The 24,757-nt window shown below is 43.5% G+C and overlaps 1 protein-coding gene across 2 annotated transcripts; it reads left to right on the top strand.

Moving 5' to 3' along the window:
* Window positions 1–2,220: 2,220 nt before the first annotated feature.
* On the top strand, window positions 2,221–20,984 carry LOC140250249 (elongin-A-like). Of its 2 annotated transcripts, none has more exons than XM_072332835.1 (11): window positions 2,221–2,315; window positions 6,515–6,571; window positions 8,219–8,331; window positions 8,701–9,397; window positions 10,701–10,800; window positions 11,709–11,873; window positions 12,467–12,564; window positions 13,364–13,544; window positions 13,899–14,022; window positions 16,514–16,632; window positions 20,538–20,984. In XM_072332835.1, exons 1-11 carry the CDS (start codon window positions 2,235–2,237, stop codon window positions 20,597–20,599), a joined length of 1,797 nt encoding a protein of 598 aa, XP_072188936.1. In that variant the 5' UTR covers window positions 2,221–2,234; the 3' UTR covers window positions 20,600–20,984. The 2 variants fall into 2 exon arrangements, with proteins under 2 accessions (XP_072188936.1, XP_072188935.1); XM_072332834.1 differs by lacking the exon at window positions 20,538–20,984 and adding an exon at window positions 16,771–16,977.
* Window positions 20,985–24,757: the final 3,773 nt, after the last annotated feature.

Genomic DNA, 24,757 nt, shown 5'->3' on the forward strand with positions numbered 1-24,757 from the left:
ATCTCCTAAACGCCATCAACGTGAGGAGTTAAAAACCCCTTACCCTCCTCAGAATTATGTTGTCTCAGAGCTGTCCAAGAAGCTGCCAGTGAAATTGCCTCTTCCTAGGAAAAAAAAAAAATGAGAAGACAAAAGAGAGGAAAGGTGGTAAAAAGAAGAGAAGAAGATCAGAGGCCACCTGGTTAAATCCCAGCTTGTGGTTTCTACTGTGACCCTTTGCTGTCACAGTGAGCAAAAGAGACCGCAGCTTGAGCTCGGGTGCTCTTTAAAATGACCCCTCCTCTCGGTGCCTCGCTCCCTGCCTCTGCCAGACACAGGCATTGAGTTTCCCCAGTCTGCCCAGCCTTCAGAAATGCGGGGGGGGGGGGGGGAAACGTGGACAACTGACATGTACAAGGCAGGGGGGGAAGGTGAAGATGGCATATCCACACCGGGTAACGCTTGTGCCAGGTAAGCGTAGGGTGACCATCAGATTCGCCAGCTTTGTGTGCCTGGGCTCCCTGAGCACTGCTTGGCCATGGTGACATCTGAGGGTGGGGTGTGCAAAAGCCAGCAGGCTCTGTGGAACACGTATCTAAAATAACCATCGGGAAACACCACAAAGAAGCTGACACTTCAGTTCCACGTTTTGTTGTACTGAGCTGCTGACCTTTGCTCTGGGCAAAGGGAAGGAAATGGACTGATGGGGGGATTCACAGTCATGTCCTATCTATCAGTTAGGTTGCTGCTCCCATAAAAGCTTGCCTCGGCTTTTAAGGATACTGGCTCACATCTCATACATTTGCACAGGGGTTTGAACTTTGAATCCTTTGAAACCCGTTTGAACCCTATTTGTGGGTTGGAAAATACACTGTAATATTTTACCTTCACCTCCATTTAGTTTAAAGCCAGGTCTCTACATCCCAAAGGAATTCCATACATACCATGGGAGATGCAGAGAAGAGAGAAGGAGAGAAAATGTGCAAGTGACTGCATGGGAAGGGAAAGGCATTCGGGGTGTGAATGTCACATAAGGAGAAGACTTTCTTTTGGCTGGACTTCATGTAATACTTCATCTGGTAGATTTCTTAGATTAGCCTCTGACTCAGATGGGCTTTTACAGCAACTGCTGCAAAACAGCCCTTTAAACAACACGATATCGCTGTTGTTTAAAGGTAACAGTGTCGTTACCAAAAGTTATGAGACAAAAAACAGAGGTGGGAGTGGGATGCTGTCAGACCAGTTCTAACAGCTCGCACCTGGACTTACATTGACTTTTGTAATTAAAGGACTTCCCAAAAGCCAACATCTTTCAGAGGAAGAATTTCTTTATCTGGTATGTTTCGACGAGCTTATCTGATAACGAGGACAATTATTCTCCAGAAAGAAGAATCATAGAATTACCCAGGTTGGAAAAGACCTCGAAGATCATCAAGTCCAACCACAGCCTAACCATAGTACCCTAACTCTAACAACCCTCTGCTAAATCTTAGCTCTATCTTGAAAATAATCTCTGTCTTTCTGTTTATCCAGTGGGATAGAAATTAATCACTATACAAATATTTCGATAATGTTCCACAGAAAATGTAAACCCCAGCAACCAAGTTATGAATTATTTTGCCTTTTAAGAGATGGGATGGTACATTTTGGCAGTAATGTTAAGTTTGTAATGATACATCCTTTTAGGTATGAGGGAATGGTGGGGGAAAAAAGTACTTGGTTTTCTCCATACTCAGGTATGAGCTGCTAAGGACAGTGATGCTCTCAATCCATGCAGCAGGTCATGTATTAAGATTTTAACATTCATTAGGAGAAATAAAAACCCAAACACAATTTCCAAGAGATTCATTTCTAGAGCAGTAAGCCAGAATAATTGCTGTTATGTGCACAGACACGAAGCGGAACCGGCAATAAGGAAGGAGCTTCTAGGCAGTGCTCAAAGCAATCTTTTCTAATCCACGCAGCGCCACTGCTGCACTCTTTGTGGTAATTGTAAAGCCTTCTCTTTAAACTTAGCGTGTTCTAATTTGCCGGCCCAGCAGAGAATCCGGAGCAACGTCCGGCTTCGGCGAGCAGCGCGCAGGGAGCTCGGCAGCAGCAGGAGCGCATCGGAACGGCACGGCGCTCCCCCTGCGGGCTGGGGAGCGCACTGCGGCCCCGCCTCGGGACGGGAGGGCGAGAGCGGGGCGGGGAGGAACCGGCCCCGGGCTACAAGTGGGCCGAGCGGGGGAGGGGCGGCGCTCTGTCCCGCGGTGATGGCGGAGGGCGGCAGCGCCGTGCGGAGCCGCGTGCGGGCGCTGAAGTCGCGTCTGGGCCGCGCGGAGGAGCCCGCAGAGGTAGCTTGCTTGAGGCGAGGCTGCTGGGGGCTGGTAGGGCCTGTTAGTGCCCGTTAGTTAGAGCGTGGTAGGGCGGAGGGCGGCGTCAAGCAGAAAGGCTGAAGGGCTGAGCACAGCGCTGCTATGCCTGAAGCGCGCTGTGTGGCAGGTGGGCTCTGTAGCTGCGCGAAGCAGACAAGGAGTGCTTGAACTAAGAAAGCATCCATCCGGAGTGGCTCAGGGCCGTGTAAGATGGGCACTCTTCAGGTTTTGAGGCACAAAGAGGAGAGAAGGGAAGGCACACCTTATGGGAGCAAAGCAGGAGTCTGGCAGGCTTCCCTAGAGTTGGAAGGTGCCTCTGAAGCCCGTCTAGTCCCTGTTTATCCCAGGGGATGCCACAGCTTGATCTGGTTGTCCAGGGCCTGATCCAGCCTCACCTTGGAAGTCTCCAGGGATGGAGCATCAGCCACAAGATGAGGTGACCTGTTGCAGTGCCTCGCCTCCCTCACTGTAAAAGATTTGATACGCTGTTCTGAACAGGAGATGGAAAAGGAGAAGAGAGAAACGATTTCAGGAGTAACTTCTTAAGGGCTTTCGAAACGCAGACAGCTTAAGAGACAAAAACGTGGTTGGCCCTGGTGAGGTGGATTTGGTTCTGTAAGCGAGGAGGTGATTGATTGATTTTTTACCTCAAACGAGCTAAAAGCAAGTGCAGCATCAGCTGGGTCTAATGGTGGTGCTGTAGCACTTCTGCAGTCCCTGATAGAGCCGTGTCTGGTGAGGCAGAAATAGCTATGGATGGTAAGGAGGGAAGGGAGAAACTGATAAGTGGAAATTGGCTGGCATGAACTGTGCTACTAATAAAAGGTAAGGCTGTTAAGAGAGCATTTGTGGCGTATTTAAAGGTAAAGAGGAATGCTTTAAGTAAGTGCAGAAAGAATAATAAATCAGTATTGCAGGTAGGTGTTGCTGGGTATTTCTGTTCCATGCTTCCTTGTGTGATGTTGTCACCGTTCCCAGTAACTACCAAATATTTAGGTGTGATAGGAACCAGGGAAGATCCAGAACATCAGTCGTTCATCTCACGGTATGGCAGGTTTGGTGGCTACACTGGAGAGAAAGAACTGACCAAAACAAGAGCAGAAGTGGTGATTAAGGTGTTGATGATCCTTAAGACAGTAGAGAAGTTCATCAGGTCTGGGAAAAGAAACTAGAAACAAAACTGTTGTGCTGCTGTTTCCGTCAGTGACTGAAAGGATCCGTGCCACTGAGGACTGTGGAGCAGTTTAATGAGCAGCTGCAAAATATTGCATGTAAGATGCAACTGGTGTAGTGTTAAAGCTTGGTGCTCTGGTCAGTGCTACTTGAGACTTCGTGTAGGTATGTACCACCAAGCTCCTTTTGTGTTCAGCTGACACCGCCTGTCATAAATGTACATAAAATCTCTTAAAGCATTTGACTTGCTGCTGTGGTGTTGGTTACTGTAGCGGTCTTACATACCTGATGCAATACATAAAATGGATTGAAATTGCACTCAGCAAAAAGAAGTGGCGGCCCTCATCAGAAAGAAATGCTTTTTTTTTGGGGAGGGGGGGGGGAAGTGATTGCGCATCTCTTTTTGACTGGATCTTACTCAAATCTTCCTTAATTTAGAAGATAGCAAGCACTGCAAGAAAATGTTACAAGGGCCGAAGTAACTTTGCATCAAATGAGGAAGAATCTGAGCAGCCTTGATCATATGCGAGGCTGTGCTCATTTGAGCAGCGTGCATTTTAACATGGCTCAGTGGAAAGTCACAGCTAGGAGCCATGAATATAGGTCATTCCAGATAGGAGACTGTATTTTGGAAAGCACTGACTCAGAAAATGATTTGGAGCTCTGATGTATTACCACTTGAGCATGAAATTGCAGTACAATGCAGCGGCTTATGGAATAAATGCTATCTTTAGGTAGTTAGCATTTGTTTGTTAGTTTGGGCTATTACTACTGCCATGTAGAATTAGAGGGGCAAATATAGGAATATTATGTCCTGCTCTGGGGGCTGTTATTAAAGAAAAAGGAAAAAGCTGTCAAGCTGGAATCTTAAGCTCTGTTAGTAAGAAGTCAGTGGTTGAAAGCAAAGCTATACTTTTTATTTATTTGGAAACAGGTTTGTTTAGTGAGGACAACTGAGCGTAGCATACAGGTGCCTTTGTTGGGAACACACTGGGTTTTCTAACCTGTTGTCTTTTATCATAGAATCACAGAACAGTTTAGGTTGGAAGGGACCTTTAAGATCATGTAGTTCCAACCCTCTGCTATAGGCGGGAGCACCTCCCTCTATGCCAGGTTGCTCAGAGCCCCATCCAGCCTGGCCTTGAATGCCTCCAGGGAGGGGGCATCCACAGCCCCTGTGGGCAGTGTTCTTTCAGGTGGACTTGATGTAGATTCACAACTTGATAAAATGTGACAGTCTCTGTTAGCGAAAAGAACAGGCTAAATAATCATGGGGAACCCTTTGAAGGCATGAAGAAGAGGAGGGAGAGAAAAGTAGAAGTTGTTGTGGTGAATGAAATAAGTCAGTCCCGTGGCCTCTGGACCTGTAGGTGGGTCCCATCCTTCGGAGGCTCAGGAGATGAGCACTTCTCTAGGGAGTTTTAGCATTTGGTAATTGCTTTGTGTTCTTTATGAAACCCTCGTGTTTTGTCTCATGTTTGCAAATGTGATCTGCATCTCAGGAAGGCAAAATGAGCAGCGTGGACTTTGTCTTAGAAAACGTTGGAAGTTTTGCCTTTCATTAAGACGTGCTGACTGTTTTCAGACATGCTTGTCATCTCACTACTTCTGTAACACGGCCTGTTCGGAAGTTGTATGTGTGGTAATTGCATCCTGAATCTATTTCAGAGATTCTTCTGAAGTGAACTCAGCTCTATGAATTAACCCCTTGAGAGGAAATACTCCAAATCCCCATTGTCTCTATACCTTGATGACAACATCTTTTAGCATCGTGGCGTGTAGGATTGTCTCTGTGGGATTTACTCCCCGATGATTTGTACTGCTTGATTATCTAGTCCGCCCACAGAGCAAGATGTACCTGCTCAGCAATGGCTTACTTCCTTCTGATTGCAAAAGCAGTTGGATGAATGTAATTTTAATAAAGAACTAAAATGATCTAAATCGACACCGATAACTTGGTTTTTAATGCTTGTCATTAACATTGTGAGCAAATTGTTATTTTTACTGCACATTGTAAGCATCTTTGCAGCATATATCTTTTTTTACCTGATGGGGATTATTTAGGATAAGTCTTCAGCTTGTAAGATATATGGGCTGGATCTGTGAAGAGTCCGGGGAAAGCCTAGATAAGCATTCCAGGCTTTGCTGGAGCCCTGTGACATGCTGTAATTTCAGTTACACGTTGATTCTGTCACTGCATAACACAGCTTTGTAGACGTTTGTGAAGGATAAGGCAAACTGTGTGTAGTTAAATGCAAGACTCAGGTGTGCTGCTGTGACCCTTCGTCAAAGAAGTTCATACTCTGTTTACAGATGGAACTTCTGTATTTGTTTTTGGTTAAAAAAAAAACCCTCCCAAAGGAAGACGGGCCATTTAGTACGTATCTGAAAAGTACATTCTTACTTATAAAAAAGCAAACTCACACACCAGCAGGATTTAATCAAACATATGTGCTCTGCTGGTGTGGAACAGCAGCTGTTGTAGCTTGATTTGGTCTTATTAGCGTACAAACAGCAGTGAAGGATTCAAAACCTGTTGTTTCTCACACTGAATGCCTTTGACCTTACTGTTTTTTCTTTGCCTTGAATAGTGAAGGAGAGTGGATGCTCCCTGCTTTCCACAAGGTGCTGTTTCTCCATAGTGCAGCCTTTGAATGAGCTCTGTGCTAGAGCAGGGTCACTCCCGCAACAGGAGCGGGTTGTGTGTGTAGCGTGTGCTGCTGTATTATTGATCTCTAATATAATCTCTGTAGTAGAAGTTCATACTTATTGGATTTTCTGGTGTAACTGCAGTTTGGGGTATAGCAGAGCAACACTGGTTCACAGCACAGACTTCTGACATAGCACTCCTATACTACACATACAGGCTTACGTTTTCCTGGATTTACTGGATATTACTCAAGCTTTATTGCTTAAACATGGTGATGGGGAGGAGAAAAGCAGGATGGAGTTTACAGTTATGTGTCTTAATATAATAGTAATAAAATCTGAATGTTTCCTTCCAGATTCTAAAAGCACTTGAGCTACTGCAGGATTTGGATGTATCACTGGATATTCTAAAGGTATGTGAGTAATTATAACCTTACACAGTCAATGACTATGGAAGTGTTCAAAATTCAGGGATCTGTTGTCCCAGAAGCAGGGAGTGCTGTTACATCTTGTAATTCTGACTCTTAGCCATTGTTCATTTAGATCTCTGTATAACAAACTCTGGAGCCTTCTTCAGAAACCATGCAACTTGATGAATGCAGTGTTGAAACAACAGTGTTAGTACTGAGCAGATCTGAATGTCTAGAGAAGACTTTGCTATTCAAGGCTTGTTACCTTTCACAATTGCTTTCAGATTTCATTTACCTGCCTAAAGACAGATGGCTTCTGCTAGGATACAGCAATATTTTGGTATTTATATTGGAAAATGAAGTGATTTTCATGTGAATTATAATTAGCTATTTAAAATGACAAAAGGCTTTCATAGGCTATGGATGCTTCCAGCATGTTTGCATGCTACAGTGTGACAGACTATGATGGAAGCTCTCAAGAGAGGTAAAGAGTTATCAAACAATTGAAGATCCCGTGTGTTTTTTTAAGGTACTTTCAGGAATGTAAATGCTGCCCTGGCATGGTGCTGTGGTTTGTGCTGGCAGGCGGCTAAGCACCGTACAGTTGTTCACTCACTTCTTCCCCTTCTTCCCAGTGGGATGGGACTAGTAGATTGAGATGAGGCTACTTATTGAAATGGTGAAAAGGAAAAGGGTAATAGTTATGATTATATAGAAATAAAAAGCTATGACTGTGTGTATATGTGTATATAAAAATATAAATGTGTATATAAAAAGTAATGTGCAAGTCATTGCTCACCAGCCCTGACCGATGCCCAGGGAGATCAATGAGCAGTAGAAGAGAGATATGAACTACATGACGATGAGAGCTGAACACCCTTCACAACTTACAGGAGCATCACTTAACTAGTAAGCAAGGACATTACTAGATTGCTGTTGGCTTAGGAAATTCCAGAGTTTGCACACATCTTAAAAGTGGGAGTTTGTGAATCAGAGATACTGATAGCACAGGACTGAAGAATTCACCCATGGTGAGTGAATACTCAGAAAGTCTGCAGGGTAGTTCCACTGAGCCAACAGAGGACTCAGCAGAGCAAGATTTGAAGGCACAATAATAATGTGAAACGAATTGAACTGTAAAACAGTGAACATGATGGGTCTTGCATATCAAGGGTTTATTCTGTGCCTGAGACTGAGTTTACTCATAAGAATTCGGCTTCTTTGACACCTCTGCCTTGTAATACTCCTCACTGGGATTTTGTTTTTAAGATTACAACACAGTGCTCGTATGTGCTCTCTCATATGCTATGTAGATAAGCTTAAAGAAAAACCTGAATCGGTTAAACTAATTTACTTTAGCAGTATCCTTTTTGTGAACATAAGCATCCAGACCAAATGAAATTTCTGATGTACATACATTTAATGGAGAAGTGTGGCTTTATGAATTAAGGCTGTATTTTGTTCCCCATATTTGGTTGTAATTATATCCCTTGCTTTCAGTTCTGCTTATAGTGCAAAGTGTGTGCTTATTTAGCTGCCATAAGACTGCTCCAATTCCTATGCTAATATGATTTGCAGCAGCTTTAGCGGAGGTTTTACTTGGGATGCTCTTTGTGATTGGCTTTGCTTATCTTGCACCGTCTCTGACAGGAAACTGGCATAGGCAAAACAGTGAACAGTTTTAGGAAACACGCCACTGCTGGAAACGTAGCTAAATCCCTGGTAAAGAAATGGAAGAAGCTCATTCCTCCAGAAAACAAAAGGTAGGTTTGAACTTGCTTTTTCTTTTTTTTATTGCCTTTTTGTTTTGGAAGGGTTAATTATACTGTAGTGTAATTTAATACAATAAAACTTGGAAACCTTAGGAAAGTATTTGGAATGACAGATGTACATTATGACGACTCCATAACCCAAACAGCAGAAATGAATGTTGCTTTTACAGAACACCTAGACAGCAAACCAGTGACTGCTTTGATCCATTAGCCAGCCAGCACTCAAACTTCAAGTCTTGTGAGAATTATGCCACGTGATGTTGTTTAATGCTTTTGTTTTACTAATGTAAATAAAAAGATTGTTTCTTCAAGATTTTCACATCAGATGTAGCATGGGATATAATTCCTTTCGTGTTGCAGTGGTCACAGAGAAAGGAAACAAAATACTGGTGAAGATGAGACAAAATGTTCAGTTTCCAAGGAAGTAAAGCCTTCAGAGAAGTCTGAAACATCTGTACTGGCCTCCCAAAGTTCCAATAGCTCGTCCATATCTGGAAAGTCAAACAAGAAGCGTAACTGTGTTGATAAAAAGCATGAAAATGGAGACTCTGAGTCTCAAAAAGGCCGTGATAACAGAAAATGTCATGGCAGTGGTTCGAAACATACTTCCCAGGAGACAGCTACTCAAGCTAAAGAAAGTGACTGTGAAGAGAGAGCCTCCAAGGACAACAAGAGAGCTCCGGAAAAGCAGCGTTCCTGTATAGCTGGTAAAGACTCCTTCCCCAAGAAGGAGAAGCCTAAGGATGCTTCCAAACAGGGAGATCCTAAGATCGGGCCAAAATTGAAAGAAAAACTTGCTGTGAGAAGGGAAGCCGAACTACCTAGTGATGAAGAATTTGAACCCCCTACTATGTCTTTTGAATCGTACCTGAATTATGATCAGGTTACAAAAAAGAGAAAGAAGAAAGCTGGTTCTACAGGTAAATGTCCAGAGAAGTGCAGTGAGCAGAAGAGCAGCTCATTACCACAGAAGACTTCAATGGTTTCTCATGCAAATGAAGGAGGAGAAAAAGTACAAAACTCTGACGATGATCAGTCAGAAACTCCCAGCAAAAAGGTAAACCACTGTGCAGCTGAGATGAAAGCAGATAGACTGCAGACAAATAAGTGTTCCGGTCTCTTACTTTCAGTGAAGTGTTTATTTCAAGAACAGATTGTGTGGCACTGACTTAAATTGTGTTGTATTTGCCAATATTTATGGATAATTTGGGCAGAAAAGATTTGTTATGTACCGACAGTTTTAATCAATTTGTCTCATACTTTTCAGGTATTTCCTATGTGGCAATGGTCTTTAATCATTGTCTCCTAGTCTGCTTTTTACCCACAGCTTCACTCTTGACTGGCTTGGTTTATGGTTGTAGCAGATGTTTGTGCATGACACAGCTGTTCTGCAAGAAGCTGCAGCTCTTTATTAGTTAGGTCTGCGCTGGGAACAAACAGACTAAACCAAGTAAACACGCTTTATGTTTCAGACCTTTTAGATGAAGATGCTTGTGCAGAGGGAATTAGACGTCTCTTTGGTCTCTTAGCTTGATTGTGATGTGAAAGCTCTGGGGATCGTTTATTTTGTGGAAGATCTGCAGTACAAATACGACATCTTCTATTCCAAATGGGGAACTATTAATGTAGAGGCTTGTGCCTGATGCTCTAGCATAAGCTTGGGAATTGAGGAAAAGTTGAGTGAAGAGTCATGCTGTTCAGGTTGTTGTGGAAAGTTATTAAAAGATACCTGAAATAAAGTTCAGGGAGATGCAGGTTCTGGGTTCTGAGTGCCTGGCTTCCAACTAGAAGATGCCCAAGACCTGATTGAGGGATTGTCCAAAATGCAGAAGATTGGTGGGGGCACTTAACCAGACTCCTGAGCCTTCAAATCACTTTTTAAGGCGTGAGTCCAGGCTATGTGGCTTATCAAGCACAGTACTGGAGGCTAGGGAGAACCAGCTCTAAAGCTGTTTCTTGCTTGTTTTCCCCTCCAGCATGGTGTTTAGCTTGCCTTTAAACATTTAACTCTGTTTCTTGTCATCTTGCAGTTTTGTCTCGTTCACTGCATGCCTGTAACCTCAGGAGCAGTTTATCTGAAAGCCTGTTAGCTGAGCACATCTGTTCCTTTCTTTAATTGCCGATTACACACTGACTGCAGATATCCCACTAAGTTCCTTTTGTGATGTAGTATTGGTAGTAGAGTATGGAAGAACATGCTGAAAAGCAGTGCAGTGAGTAAATTTCAGTGCAGAAATGCGGTAGTTTTGGTTATTGTAGGTAAGTTTTGGTCTCACTCTAATCTTTTACTGTAGTTTATTTTAAGCCTCAGTAAACCCAGATTTGTAACAACGAAGCAATGTTTTCTTGACTGTGCACAGGCTAAGGTGCCATCCCTCCAAGAGCTTCTTAATACTCCACTGCCTAAATTTCTGCCAGGCATCTTAATTTCCTCTCCTCCATATGCTGCTGACTTTGAAGGTAAGTAGTATGCAGTGTTGATAAATCTGAAACAGCACATGTTTTTACAGCTCTATCTAGGGTTGTTTTCATCTCCTTTCCTATTAGGCTGTATTAGCTCATCTTTTTGAGATGAAGAATCACCTTTTGTTCCATTACTTCTCCATTTAACTTGTTTTGAATCTGAAGGGAGGTATAATGGCTTCCCTATTACATCTTTCTAAATGAAGAAATGCTGTAAAAAATTACCATGGAGGTAGAAGAGGTTGTAGGTCAGGTAGTTGTTCTACAGCCTCCATTTATCTTTGTGCCAGTCTTTTTATGCCTTATCATGGGTGTATAGCCCTAGTAGGAACTGTCTTAGGGAAGCACCAGTTCTGACTTCAGCATAGGAACTGGCTGCATCCTTACTTGTAGGTAACACAAAGTGTCAGTGGTTTCCCCTTGCAGCTCCTGTGAGGTTTCAGTGATTTCACATCCCCCTGGTCTTGAATTACCATTGCTATTGAACCTTCTGGCTTGCTAGGATCAGTAGAGTGTGATGCACTAGCAGCTTGAAGTAACCCAGGCTTCAATGCAGCTCACGTAATTCTGAGCATCTAGACTGGAACGAGGAGGCCGAGGGCTCAGGCTGGATATAAGCTGATGCATATGGACCTGAGCAAGTAATGTAAGTCTAGTGTGAGTTTGTGCAGCCTGAATTACACTTTGCATTACACTTTAAATATAGTTGCTGTCTTGCTGTTAGATGTTAGTTGCTGTAGCGAGGGCTCCAAACTATAACACAGGTACATTATTTAAAAAAAAAACCCACACAAATATTTGTGTGCACTAACAGCTGTTTCTCTGAGAGCTGTGTGGTTAAAGCCTTGTCGTGTGTCTGAAAGTAAGGGAAACCCTGGCTGATGTTTTGTTGGTCACTTCCCTAGAGCCTGTTGTGGAACCACCCCAGCAAGTCAGCGAGGTAGTTCAATTCACGGGACGCAGACTGAACTCCAAGATGCAAGTCTACTCTGGCTCTAAACTGGTCTGTCATTCAAAGATGCTTACACTGTATGAGCTGTGCATCCGTGTGCTTCAGAATAATATTGATTGTGAGTATTTTAAGAGCTTTGTAGCAGGCTGTGCTGAATGTGTATCTGATTTATTTTCTTTTCCTGTGCCCAGGCTGGCCTTCTAGAATACATTGTCCCTCCCTACAGACAATGACAGGGCAGATCAAAAGGCACTTAGAAAACTGGATTTGTGGTCATGTTGAAATGTAACTTTATTTTGGAAGCTTAACTTCAAAAAAAAGAAGATCCAATTGTTAGCTAAAATACGAAGTCCTATAAAGCCAAAAAAAACCCACTGGCCTAACTTTTTTCCCTTCAAAATGTCTGTTTATGTAAAGTAGAATGAGTGATCAAGAAATTGTTCATTCTGTTGTGTATGCAGAGGGGGGAGTGATGCCAGTCAGTAAAGATGGAGCAGCAGCTGTTCTAGGATGCTTATTCCATCCTCATATATTACTGCCAGTCAGTTTGGGTCTGTTGATTTCTGAGTGTTTTCATACTCTGACTTCAAGACTTGTGTTCTTCTGTTGATGTTTCCAACTGTCTTATTTTTGTTTTTAAACTGCTTGGGAAGTGGTGTTACACACTGAGTGAAACACGCCAGCTATTCCAAGTGCTGTCCTCTGTTGTAGCGCTGAACGAAGTAGGAGGTGTTCCCTTTGAGATCCTTGAGCCTGTGCTAACACGTTGCACACCAGAGCAGTTGTTGCGAGTAGAGGAATGTAATCCGGTAAATTCTGCCTTGTTAAATTCAGGGAAACACGGAGGAGATTGGGCATCTGTCTGCCTTCCCTGCACCCCTTTTGATAGAGGTTCTTCAATGGCTTACACTGTTTTGTTGTTTTTTCTTCTTGTGCCTGATATCCTTATTTCTTTCTCAATGACTAAGATTTAAAGCGTTTGAGAGAATTATTACTGATGTCCAAATGAAAGTCATTGTGGGTAATAAAAGTATTTCTATTTCCTGAAAATGGGGGGGAGGAGGGGTTAAAAAAACAACAATAAAGATATAGTGTTTGCCAGGCACAGTAGGGCTAAGTGTTTTCAGGTTTAAAACCTGCAAAGACTGCAAAGCATATTTAAATTGTCACCCAACGTACTTCCCAGTTTACATGTGCTAGATCTGTCATGTACAGTGCTAAGCTTTTGGCTCCATGGTGTGTTTGGACATAGGCATTCTGAGTCTGCAGCACTTTGTGGTGCAAGTTGGCCACTTCTCCGCATGCCTGAAGTTGAAAGCTGGTATGGCTGGAGCGTGAGCTGGGAACACAAATGCAGCCTGAAAGCACAGTTTATTAACCCAAACATAGACCCCTGTTGAAGCTAGAGGATGTCTAGGCTGAGGGTGGCAACTCTCTGTGGCACTGTCATGCTCTGTGGTGGGGCTACCGGCAAGAAGCACGTCTGGTGGGATTTGTTCTGTACTCCGTTGTGTGGTCTGGCTTTGTCTACAGTGTCAGCTAAGCAGGTACTTTTAGAAATATTTCTTCAAAAAACTTGATTTAAAAATACCTTGTGTTCAAACTAAGAGGTTTACAGAAGAGTCTGATCACTTGTGGAAGCAACACTGCCAGAGGGACTTTAAAAATGAGAGCCTCCTGGAATATGAGTGTTGGCGGGAAATGTACTTGAGACTCTTCAAGGAGAGAGAAGAAAAACTGAAGATGCTTACAAAAAACATTCTTTCAGCTCAGTCTGAGAAGCCGAAAGGTAATATCTGTGGACAGCTTTTCAAGTTCTCAAAGCTCAGTCTCTTCTGTTCTTCTTGAGACTTACTGTGTGGGGCTTAGTGACATGTTTTCTCTCATCACTGATGCTGTATATCTAGGAGAAGGCATCAAGTAAGGATGCTGTTCCTCCTAATATATAAATTGCACATAAAATGAATACACGCATTGATACAGCATGTTGATGCATAATACACGCAACATGTTGTAGACAGACCTTAGTTTACTGGTTAGACTTCCAGAAATTGGCTCACAATCATATTGTGAACATAGAAGGGGGGGTTGGGAGGGGGGTGGGTGGAGGTCACATTTCATCTGCTCTGTGCTTCTGCATTAGGCCGGCAAGTAAAAATGGCTTATATGACCAGTGCAGCAAAACCACCCAGGAATGTTCGCCGACAACAGGGAATCCATGGAACTGCAGGATCTGCCACACAGCTTCACCTCACAGATAAGTGGAAGTAAGTGTTCTGTACTGCCCTTTTAATTGGAGATGAGACATCTTTGTCAGTACAAAAACTTGCTAGCAAAATATTTTTGAACCTATAAATAGTTCTCTGTTTACTGCACTTGCTTAAGCAGCTTGTGGCTAGAGAATAACTTTCCTTTTAAGTCTGGTCTGCTCCTCTGCTGTGTATTCATTGTCATTGCGCATTTCTCCATGTGTTGCTGATGAACTCATCCTCCCAGCTGAAGAGTCAGTGGCCACTGTTTTTCTGTAGGTTACATTAATGCTGCTTGACATCCTAGGGAGATCCCCAGTGCTGATGTTTTGTATTTGTAAACCTGCTTAGTAGTCATGCGTATTTTCCTATTAGCATAAGGTCCTAGAGTGATAGAGCTGACCACAGTGAATCTCAGCAACCATTAATACAATTGATTGGGCTTCTGCTCTGGAACAGACTGGCCAGTAGCAGTAGCCAACAGTAATCTCTGGAGGAACAGGAAATTAGGATTCCTCCAATATTTCTGTTGTTAGTTTCTGACCACTTAGTTCATGGTTGTTCCACAGCTAAAGGTAAGCTGCAGGGTTTGTCCTGCCATTTCTGCTGGCCTAATGATTTCCATTTACACCCAAGGAAATGGCTGCAATAGGGAGATGAATCAGCTGTAGCACCAGCTGCAACTCCCTTCTCAACTACGTGGAGAGATGTTTTTTTGTTGTTTATTTGTTCTTGTCCAAGAGGAAAAACATACCCATGTTCAGGCAGTACAAATCTTGCACTGTGGTCCCTTACTTTGCTGTCCTTGTGCCTGAGCATTACACTCTCCCTTCTCCCCGTAACGTCTGGGTGTTCCCATGCTGACAAAGCTGCTCTGCAACTAGCTCTGTCAAAATGATCTTTTCTGGGTGAAAACCGTTTTAATTGTTCTTGGTTACTCTGAATTTGCCGACAGTCACGCAGGCTGCTGAGTATGAGAATGGGGAGTATAAAACTTGAGCTGCTGCAAAGATAAGACTTGCTCTAACCTACTATAAACAGTGTCAGCAGAGTTGCTTTAATATAGCTTCTGTCCTCATGCTGCAGGGCCTGTAGTCATGCTGAGTAATTGTTTCTGTGCCTAAGACTCTGAACTAGGTTAGCAAACTGACCTAGGCTTACTGGGGAGAAAAACACCTGAAAACCAAACAACAAAAGAAGCCAGCTACGAAACACTGGGAAAGTGTATAGGAGCAAAGCCTGCTAATTCCAGGGCCTTGATTTATTGCTGAGCCATCTGCCTTGTTGGTGCTGATAAGGAGCAGGAACAAGAGCCCACATGTATGAAATTATTAAAACCAGCTTTTATACCAAAGGTGACTTTTTCCAGCTGTACCTTAGGAAGGTTCTTTCCAAATCCTGTTACCAGCGGGAAGATAGCCTGCCACCAATCTAGTAGCTTAAAGCACTTTGAGTGCAGCTCCTGCTTTCAGTGTCCTTGTGGGAGGTTGCACCTGTGACAGATTAGCCTTCTTTTAGGTGCTTCAGGTACCGTGTGTAAATGTCCTTTCTGCTTCAGCAACTGAGTGATGTACTCATACATCATAAATTAGGAGGAACTGCTGTTGTGTGAAGGAAGCTGTAAGTAGGGTTGTTGCTTTGCCTTCTTAAGACACAGAAGTTTGTTTAGGCAAGATGTATTCACTTCTTTGAGCACGTCCTCTGAAAACCTTCCATCAGTTTTATTGTGTACGTCTGAATTCTTCACTTGTGAAACTTGTCTCGCAGGAGCTAAAAGGGCTGTGTGTGGCACACCTGCAGATCCCTGGAGGCTGTTTGCATTTGGGCATGTGGTAGTTTAACTAGCCGTAGGCATTAATGACTGGCTCTGAGGCATACAGGGCTGCCCGGATTGCTGACCTCATGCTGGCAGCTAAATGCTGGCTTGGTTTAACTGTCCTTTACAGAGCTGATGCCTCCTGCGGTTGCCTCAGGCCTTGTCCTGTTGATTAGTATATCTAAGCTAACACTTAAGGTTAGTTACTCTGCCTTTTTTTTTTTTTTTTTTTTTTTTTTTTAGGTATTTCTAACTTAAAAATGACAACAAAAAACAGCTGAAAACTCACGGTGTCACTTTTGCCCTCATTTTCTGGCAGAGAGCTAGTTGAGCTGTGTTCAGAAAGACAAATAGGAAGGAATTGAACATGGGCCATAAGACCCATCATGAGTCATTTTGGTGTTGCTAAATATCTTGAGCTATTATAGTCTGAGGCATTTAATGTTAAAGGTGATTGAGAGGCATCATATCTAACAAAGAAAATCTGTGCATTGTTGGAAGTGGGCTGGATGAGCACCTGGGACACCTTCTAACCTGAGTTATCCCATGACTGTATGTGTACCATGCTACTGATGATGAAACAAACCTGTTAAAACAATGTCAGCATGTTTCTCCAAGATGAGACAAAGCCACTAGTAGCTTAATTAAAAGTTGTTTTGTTGTTTTTTGTTTTTAATTTCCTGGCTTTAAAAGAAAAAGGCCTTCAGAAAGCAGAGATGGAAACAATAATTCATCAAATCCAAACTCTACTAGCAACACTGGGAGCTCTAGCTCAAATGGAATGACTCAAGATGGAAAGAAGCCTATTAAAAGTGAGTGGAGAGATTATCAAAATAATTACTTATCTTGCTGACTATTAATATATGCTTAATCTTATGCTACTATCATGTAAATTACTTTGTATTATGCTGTACTTCTAACTGGTCTCTCTTGTTTTCTTGCTGTTGAAGAAATCGCACCAATCATGAAGAAATCTTTAAAAGCATTGAAGTGTAAAGCAACACGGCGATAAAAAGAGGATGTGTATGGGAAGCTTATGGGAATATTTGTACATTGTGCTACAGTTAATGGAAGTAAAATTAATGTTAACTTCCCAGTTTACCTTTGCAAAAATAGTTATCATGTGTTGCAGGAGCAAATGATTTGCAATAAAATAGAAACCTTGGACTGCTTTCATTCTGCTACTTCCTTATTCATGAATAAGGAAGGCTGAACTGAAATAAGGTCAGTGTATGCTAGTAGCAGATCAGTTCGTATGGACTTCTATAGATTCTGTTTTTATCAGTTTTGCATGAATGTGAATAAGCCTTTGATGTAAGCACTCAAGCTGTGGATATATTTTTGACAAGGTTACTTAGCACGAGCATTTGAGAAAGGGAAAATTAATATATTTTGTTACTTAAGGCATAAAATTGTGTTAGGTTTTTTTTTTTTATGAGCTTTAAAGGAGAGGTAGAAGTAGACAATGTGTTATGTTTGAATTGCCGAAGGAGGCTGTATATACTTCTGGGGTAAACAGGGAAGACTGCAGCAGCGAGTTAAAGAAAAGCTGTTCACCAGTCAGCAGTTGCTTCTATTTGGGATGTTATTGGTATAAAAATTAAAAAATAATAATAAATAATCTCATTGTGTGAGACTCCAAAGGTGCGAAGGCCTTGTTACAGTAGTCAGTATGTTGGGAACAAAGCAGATCGGAGAGAAGCCAGTAATTTTGTCAGCTTGATTGTATGGCCATCCATCTTGTAGAAATCTCACTGGCTTCAGAATGTCTTTAAGTCTGGGCAGTCTGGAGAAAAGTTGTTTTATATTCTGATCTGCTACTTTGCTCTGAAGAGGCCTAACTCAAGACCTTGAGGATGGGCCCATTGTGTTCAAAGTGAAAAGCTCTGGGGTCTTAAAAAGCTGTCCTCCCAAGAGCTGCAGGCTGCTGCAATTTGGGACTGATCTATGAATGGACTTGCTTCTAGGAACAAGAACTCCTAGTTGCTTAAAACAGTTTATTTGCATGAATTTAAAGTCTGGTTGTGCCTTCGTGGCATGGCTTCCATGTGATCGGAGACTGACTGCAGTCACTAGGTACAGAATAGTTTGGTAACTAACTTGGTTCTTCTGTAGGTCTTTGCATTCTGAAGCACATGGTAAGACTGTTGTGAAAATAGCAGCTGTCTCTTTCTCAGGAAACCTTGTGTGAGTTGCCTCAGCATCTTGTAACTTTTTCAAGTAAAAAAAGAATACTGCTACAACTAGATCTTACCAGTCTGATAAGATGTGTGTATTCACCTAAGCATAAAAGCTTGTGCAAATGCTCTGCACTAGGATTTTAAGTGAGCAGATAGGTAGTGTGTCAAGGATTATTGGTCAAAGGAACAGAGACATAAATAGGTTGCTCCAAAATGAATGCCTCCGATTTATTTCCATGGAAACCGCAACAGATGCAAAGAGCAAATTCTCAGCTACAGAATGCTCTTTTTCAACACAGTTGCCACCATTAGATGTGCATTTACACCAGCAGTGAACAGCAGTGTGCATGCGGTGCTTGTCAAAAGTCTGCATCAGGGGAGGTGACCCATTGCTTCCTCTACTGAAATGTGCCACCCGCTTCCTCACAGTGCTTCTTCACTTTGGACTTCACATCCTCACTTTGGTCTCCATAAGTGTTCAGCGAGTGTCAATGAATGTCAATGGATGCAATTTTTTCTACATGGAGGAAAATTCAGTTCCATACCTTTGTTTCATACACATGTCCATGTCAGGTACCATTTTGCCAGACTGCCTCTCTGCTGCCATCTGTCATACAGCAACAAAATATAATGGTGGGAATGTTCAGCCTCTACTACCATACCACCAATATCTGCCTCTGATGTCACAAAGCCAACGTCATAAAATAGGAGGCACTGCTTTCAGAGCAGCCCTAAGTAGATTTTCGTTGTACACTGTTTTGCTAAAAGGAATGAAAGATCAGAATATTGACCTGGAAACTCTATGGGGGGGAAGTTCTGACTGTCTCAAGTAAGTGCTGACTAGCAAAAAGCCCTGTGGTAGGGCTGTAGTGTCTGTCTTCTGTGTCTGTAAATGTATTTTTCTGAGAGGAGATGTTCAGGATTCGGATCTGGCTGAACAGTCAGTATATCACCAGTCATTCCTGAGGCTGACTCTGCTCACCATACAGTTGCTAATCAGTCAGTGGCAGAAGTTTAACTCAACTGGAGGCTTGTATCACGGGTAGTAAATTCTTCTTGCTTCTCTCTTCTAGCAGCCTAGCTGCTTTTCCTTGCCTGCCATGAGCAAGCCCTGTGTTTGTTACTGGTAAATGAAATAAGTAATTGGGAAAAAACGATGGTTGCAAAAGGAAAGCCCTGCTGTTGTGGAAAAGACCACAAATGAAAGAGACATATTAAACTGTCCATTTCATGCATAAAACCCACGTTATACTTCCTGCCAGTGTTTCATAGCATTCAGAATTGTTTTCCGTCCTGTTAGTGGTTGAGCCCAAGAAGAAAACCTCAGCCTGATTGCTGTTCTGTTTTTAAGAGGATGTATGATCTTGTGCTTTAAACGGACCTTAGGGTAGGAGGAGAAAACAACACAATTCTGAGGTGAAGTGTTCTTTCTTATGAGGCAGCCCTCGGAGGAAATGTGAAGCTCCAGGAGCTGAGCCATTCATAGGGACCACAGATGCACGTATTCTAGGCTAAATCCTGTCCCAAAGGTGGGAAGGGGCTTAGGATTTGGCATTACCAATATGGTCTTAGATAAGAAAAACTAACAGCAGAGCTCAGAACTACCAAGATTCTACAGTAAAATATAGCTGTCGTACTGGTCAGAAATAAATCATTCCAGTGTTAAGGAGGTCAATGCTGTGGGTTTCTTTGTTTTAAGCTGTAGAAATCTAGTTTCTTTGGATTTGAATCACAGAATGATTTGAGTTGGAAGGGACCTTTAAGATCCTCTAGTTCCAAGCCCCTGCTATGGGCAAGGGTACCTCCCTCTACACCAGGTTGCTCACAGCTCCATCCAGCCTGGACTTGAATGCTTCCAGAAAGGGGCTGCAAACACCCATTGCTGGCTCACGCTGACACACCAAAGTCCTTCTCCTCAGGACTGCTCTCAAGCCATTCTGTGCCCGACCTGTTCTTATGCTTGGGGTTGCCCTGATCCAGGTGCAAGACCTTGCACTTGGCTTTGTTGAACTTGGGGTTGGCATGGGCCCACCTCCCAAGCTTGTCCAGGTCCCTCTGCATGGCATCCCTTCCTTCTATCATGTCAGCTATACCACTCATCCTAATGTTATCTCCAAGCTTGCTGAGGGTGAAGAAAATATTCAGGCCAAAATAGTGGAGAAAGTTTTACTATGGAATGTTCAGTTGTTCTTCCTCCCCAACGCCCCTCCCCCACACACACCTCCCCCATCTTCTCTTTTCTTTGTTTCCTCCAAATGAAAGACTTTCAAATCATCTTTGTAGACTAAGCTTTAGATGGTGTGTTTGCTATGCGCATTGGTTGGGCCTGTGGAAGTGCGCCATGTTGTCTTTGTGAACTCTGTTTATGGATGAAGTTGTCTCTTCTTGTCCCTGAGGAAAGGTCTAGAAAAGGTGATGGCTCAGGGAAGGGCTGCACAGCTCTGGAAGTTTTTTCATACCTGAGGTCCTATAGAGATGCAAGTGGGAGACAAAGTTCTTTGCCTCTTCTCCAGTCCCCATCTCTTAACTGTTTGCAGGTTGGTGGAGCCTGCAGGAGAGGAGATGCTGCTTGCTGAAGCCTGAAGAAGCTGGAATATGAGCTGTTTGGGCAGAAGCAGAGGAGCAAGCTGCTGCCTGCCTCTGGGAGAAGGAAGCAGTCTCTTCTGCAGAAGACAAGAAAGCTGCTGAGACATGGCAGGGGAGATGATCTCTCCTTGAGATGCTGACCTCTGAGGGGAGGAAGCTGAAGCCTTGTCCTCCTGCTACCCTGCTCCAAAGTTTCTTTCTCCCAGTGAGACACTTTCCCTTTTTACAGTTCTTTACAACACAGCACGTTCTCTGCTTTTCTCTCCCACAGATGTGCTCTAGCCAACTCTCTGCGGAGCACATCTCCCATAGTTACCTGTGTTGCTGTGCTTTTCGGTGCTTTCAGACCCTTCAAGCTGGAAGTTAGACAATTAGTCTGTCTGAAACTTAGATAAACACTAAAGTGGTGCATTAAAGTGTGACTTCTCAGAGCATTAGTATTGTGCTGGATTGGGGCTGACAGCTAAATTCTGGCTTTTGGCATTTAAAAAATCAAGGGGAGAATGAAGTGCTGCATAGAAGTCCTAGGGGCTTGAGCACAAAGAAGTTTCTGCAGGTTTCCAGAAAGCCTCAGCTTGCTTGTGGTACCGAGAGGTGAAAGATGCTGACCTCAAGCAGAGTGGCACATCCCTCTGGGTAAAATGCTCTGAAGCTGCAGGGTGAATGCTGCAGTGACCCTTTCACATCAAGGAGCTGGGGGCCCTGTGCCATGAGGTTTTGTTGTTATCTGGGTGTTCATCACCCAGGTAATCAAAATGGGCAGTGTTTCAAATTCTTTATTAGAGTACGTGGCATCATTAGGAGACTGGCAGCCACGCTGAACTTGTCGGAGTACAAAATGATCTTGTGCTTTAAGGGGGGGAGGAATACTTGAGGAGGTAAGGCTTGCCTTGCCTCTCAGACTTTCCCCATCCACTCTTTGGCCTAGTGAACTGGAGTGATGTGTGTAGATCACTCCAAAAGCAACGCCTCCTACTTATGTCCATGGAAGGTTAAAAGCAACGCCTCCTACTTATTTCCATGGAAGGTTCAATGGATACAAAGAGCACAGTAACACTGATACAGCAAATTCTCAACTACAAAATGCTATTCCTCAACATAGTCACCACCAAAAATGCACAGCTAATGGCCATGATGAACAGCAACGTGAGCCTTGCCTGGATAGTAAAAAGCACATCCATCTCTTTGGCCTGCCTAACAAGAGAGGCTTAGGGAAGAGCTTCCTCAACAAAAGCTCAGACTGGCTCTGCTGTTATTTGATCATTCGGTGTTATCAAAACGTTCAGTGCTATAATGACAGTGTGTCTTGATGATAATCTGTATTTACGGTTTGGTGGAAGAACTCATGCATCATGTGTTAAGCATTTGTCTCAGTTGTTTGAGTAAGACTGAGCTATATTTTGCATTTAAGTAAACACTGAAAACAGTGTAATTTTCTCCAAATTATGGCACTTACAGCACGGAGAGTTTTCTGAGAAAAAAATCAAATTTGTGACAGACTGTGTTTTTGGTGCTGCTGTAACTGGCACAGCGTTTAGCATTCCTCGTGGTTCCTCTTACAACCCACCGAGATGCTGAGCTTGCACAGGACAGGGCAACCGTTTCCCCTACCAATGCTCTCCTGGCTCTGAACGGGAAGCTGCATTCTTTATCCATCATCTATTCATCTATTGAATTAAATTTAATTAAAAACAAACAAACAAACAAAAAACCCTTTATTTTGTGGAAGAATTGCTGTATTTCTTAGAGCAACAGTTTCTAGCTGACCTGCCCCAAAGGAGAGTAGATGCTTTTGTTTGGGAGCTGATCCTGCTTCCAGATGCCCTGCTGCATTTGTCCTTCCTACTGCCTCAGGTTTTGCTGCTCACCTGTGCTTAGAGGTTGTTTAGTTTTTTTGAAGGCTGTTATACTCTGATTTTCTGGCAGCAAGCGTTATGCCAGCAGGAAGATGAGCACATCACCATGTGAGCATGGTCCTGAGGAGAGTTAGGAGGAAGCCAGGGCCTTGCAGGTACCTCTGTAGCTTCACAAAGCCCATCTACTGCCTCTCCTTGTCCTTTCTGGGACAGCAGAACTTGTATTGTCTCCTCCTTGAGTTTTTCAGCAGACCTGGGCTCCTGCTTCCTTCTGAAGCTCAGCACAGTTTGAGTCTGCAGCTCTCTCCATCAATTACAAAAATGGTCTGGATCATTTCCTCGCAACAACTGCCTTATGAGCAGGCTGGGATGCAGCTTGCAAGTTTTTCCTCAAGATGGATGCCAAACCACAAGTGTGGGCAACCTTAAAGATCAGAGCATCATCGGGCTAATCGGAGACTAAAAATAACACTCAGTTTTTCTGGACTCTCATCCAACATGCTAATGGAGCTATTAGTGTTGCCAGCTCTCCTCATAACACTAAGATGTTTTACCTCTTTTCTGCCAAAGCTTGCTGTCATTTCCAGCCTCTCTTGAGGAGCTGAAATGTGGATTAATCCTTGTGGTGCCCTTACCCCTTCCCTTATTGTTCCACCTAGCTTTGCTGTCTGTCTGTCTGCCTTTCCCTTGCATTATAACCCTTCGTCCTCCAGTTCTGATGCAATGCAGCAACGTAATGCTGCAGAAGGAAAACCTTTGCAGGATACCCTGGTGTATATTCCACCTTCCTTATGTTGTACACACATTTTTCTTTTATAGCCCTCATTTTCAAGGTGTCCTCTTAGTTCCCGCACTGAAACCAATCCTGTTCTGAATCACAAATAATGTTACAAATGTGTTTGCAGTGGCATTTCCCTTTTGCAGAGTGCTCCTAGAGGCAGCCTCCCAGTTCAGGGACTCAGCTGCCTACAGCATAATGGATCCCAAAATAACCAGGATACTGTTGATGCTCTCAAAACCAGGGTTTGTTTGCTATCTCCGAGTGCTTGTTCATACTTTTTTCAGGCTGCTAAATAGGTTTTCTTCACACAGTCAACTGGCCAATTTGACGTTTGGTGTGAAATAGGTGCTCGTGTTCCCAAGCGCAGATGCCAAGCTCAAACTCAGGCTTAGAATGTCCAATTTAGCATTTGAAAATGGGACTTTTCCTCTGAAGCATGCGTGTGTGGGCTGAAGGGGAGCTGGGGCTGTGGGTGAGGCATGAGGACTGAGCATTGCCCCTACCCCACCTGCAACTCTGGTGCCTTTTTATAGCTTTTTAGAGAGGCTGCTTTGTTTGGGTTGGCCTCCGTGCTGTTTTATCTAGTGGGGACAAATTGCTTCGGAGCAGTACCAACCATGCTGATGGTGCAAGACTGGCCACAGACAGCTGTATGGAGGCCTGGTGACCTCTCCCGGAAGGCTTGGTGGCTGTGGCCTGTTCTTCTTCAGACACATAGCAGTACCCAGGACCAGAGGTCTGAGCTCACTTCAGTTGGGCATCATAGAATGGCTTGGGTTGGAACAGACCCCCAAGAATCGTTAAGTTCCAACCCCTCTGCTACAGGCAGGACCACCAACCTCCAAAAATCATGCTCGGATTCCTCGAGTGCCACGTTTGGCACCCGACTGTTTGCAGGAAATGTCACATTTCCTTAGGGGTAAGGCGGCAGTTCCCTGGGGCATGCTGATCATGAGCTGCCACTTTCCACTTAGGAAAATGTGATCACAGGAGACTGAAGGAGAGTGACACTGCTTGCCAGACATGCCGCCGTGTATTTGTGTTCTCTTTGCAGGAAGCTCCACTGGCTCTCTTGCTTTTCCTCTTGACCTGTCTGAATGGCAAATAGCACTGGAACATCCCCTGCTTGCGTGAGACAGTGCTTCTGGCAAAATGGGATGCAGGAAGTCAGAGAAAGCTGATGCTGCCAGGCCATTGGGGCGGTTGTGCTCACTTTATGGAGACATCGGTAGGAGTTACCCACATAAAACCTGCAGATATCAGAGAGCAAATGTGAGTGGAGAGGTTGACTCCTAAGCACTGCTGTGGGTGGATGGGGGACATGCAGGCCTGGAGTCGGATCGCTAAGCTGAGCCACTTTTTTCTCTGTTAATATTCAACATTTACAATTTATTCTATAGCATTTACATTGGAACTTGAGAAATACAGAGACAACAACAGCCACTTAGACTGTCAGATGAATTGTTGTGCAATATTCATTGTCTGTGAAGTCGAATAGTTGTACAAAAAATCTACTATCACCAAACTGGAAAAA

The sequence above is a fragment of the Excalfactoria chinensis genome, chromosome 3 (genome assembly GCF_039878825.1).
Source record: "Excalfactoria chinensis isolate bCotChi1 chromosome 3, bCotChi1.hap2, whole genome shotgun sequence".
NCBI classification, from domain to species: Eukaryota; Metazoa; Chordata; class Aves; order Galliformes; family Phasianidae; genus Excalfactoria; species Excalfactoria chinensis.

Excerpts from the sequence above, each read along its gene's own strand:
- LOC140250249 (XM_072332835.1), top strand. The coding sequence starts at position 2,235 with ATGGCGGAGGGCGGCAGCGCCGTGCGGAGCCGCGTGCGGGCGCTGAAG. Across the intron at positions 6,572-8,218 it reads TATCACTGGATATTCTAAAG|GAAACTGGCATAGGCAAAAC; the intron begins GTATGTGAGTAA and ends CGTCTCTGACAG. Across the intron at positions 11,874-12,466 it reads GCTTCAGAATAATATTGATT|CGCTGAACGAAGTAGGAGGT; the intron begins GTGAGTATTTTA and ends CCTCTGTTGTAG.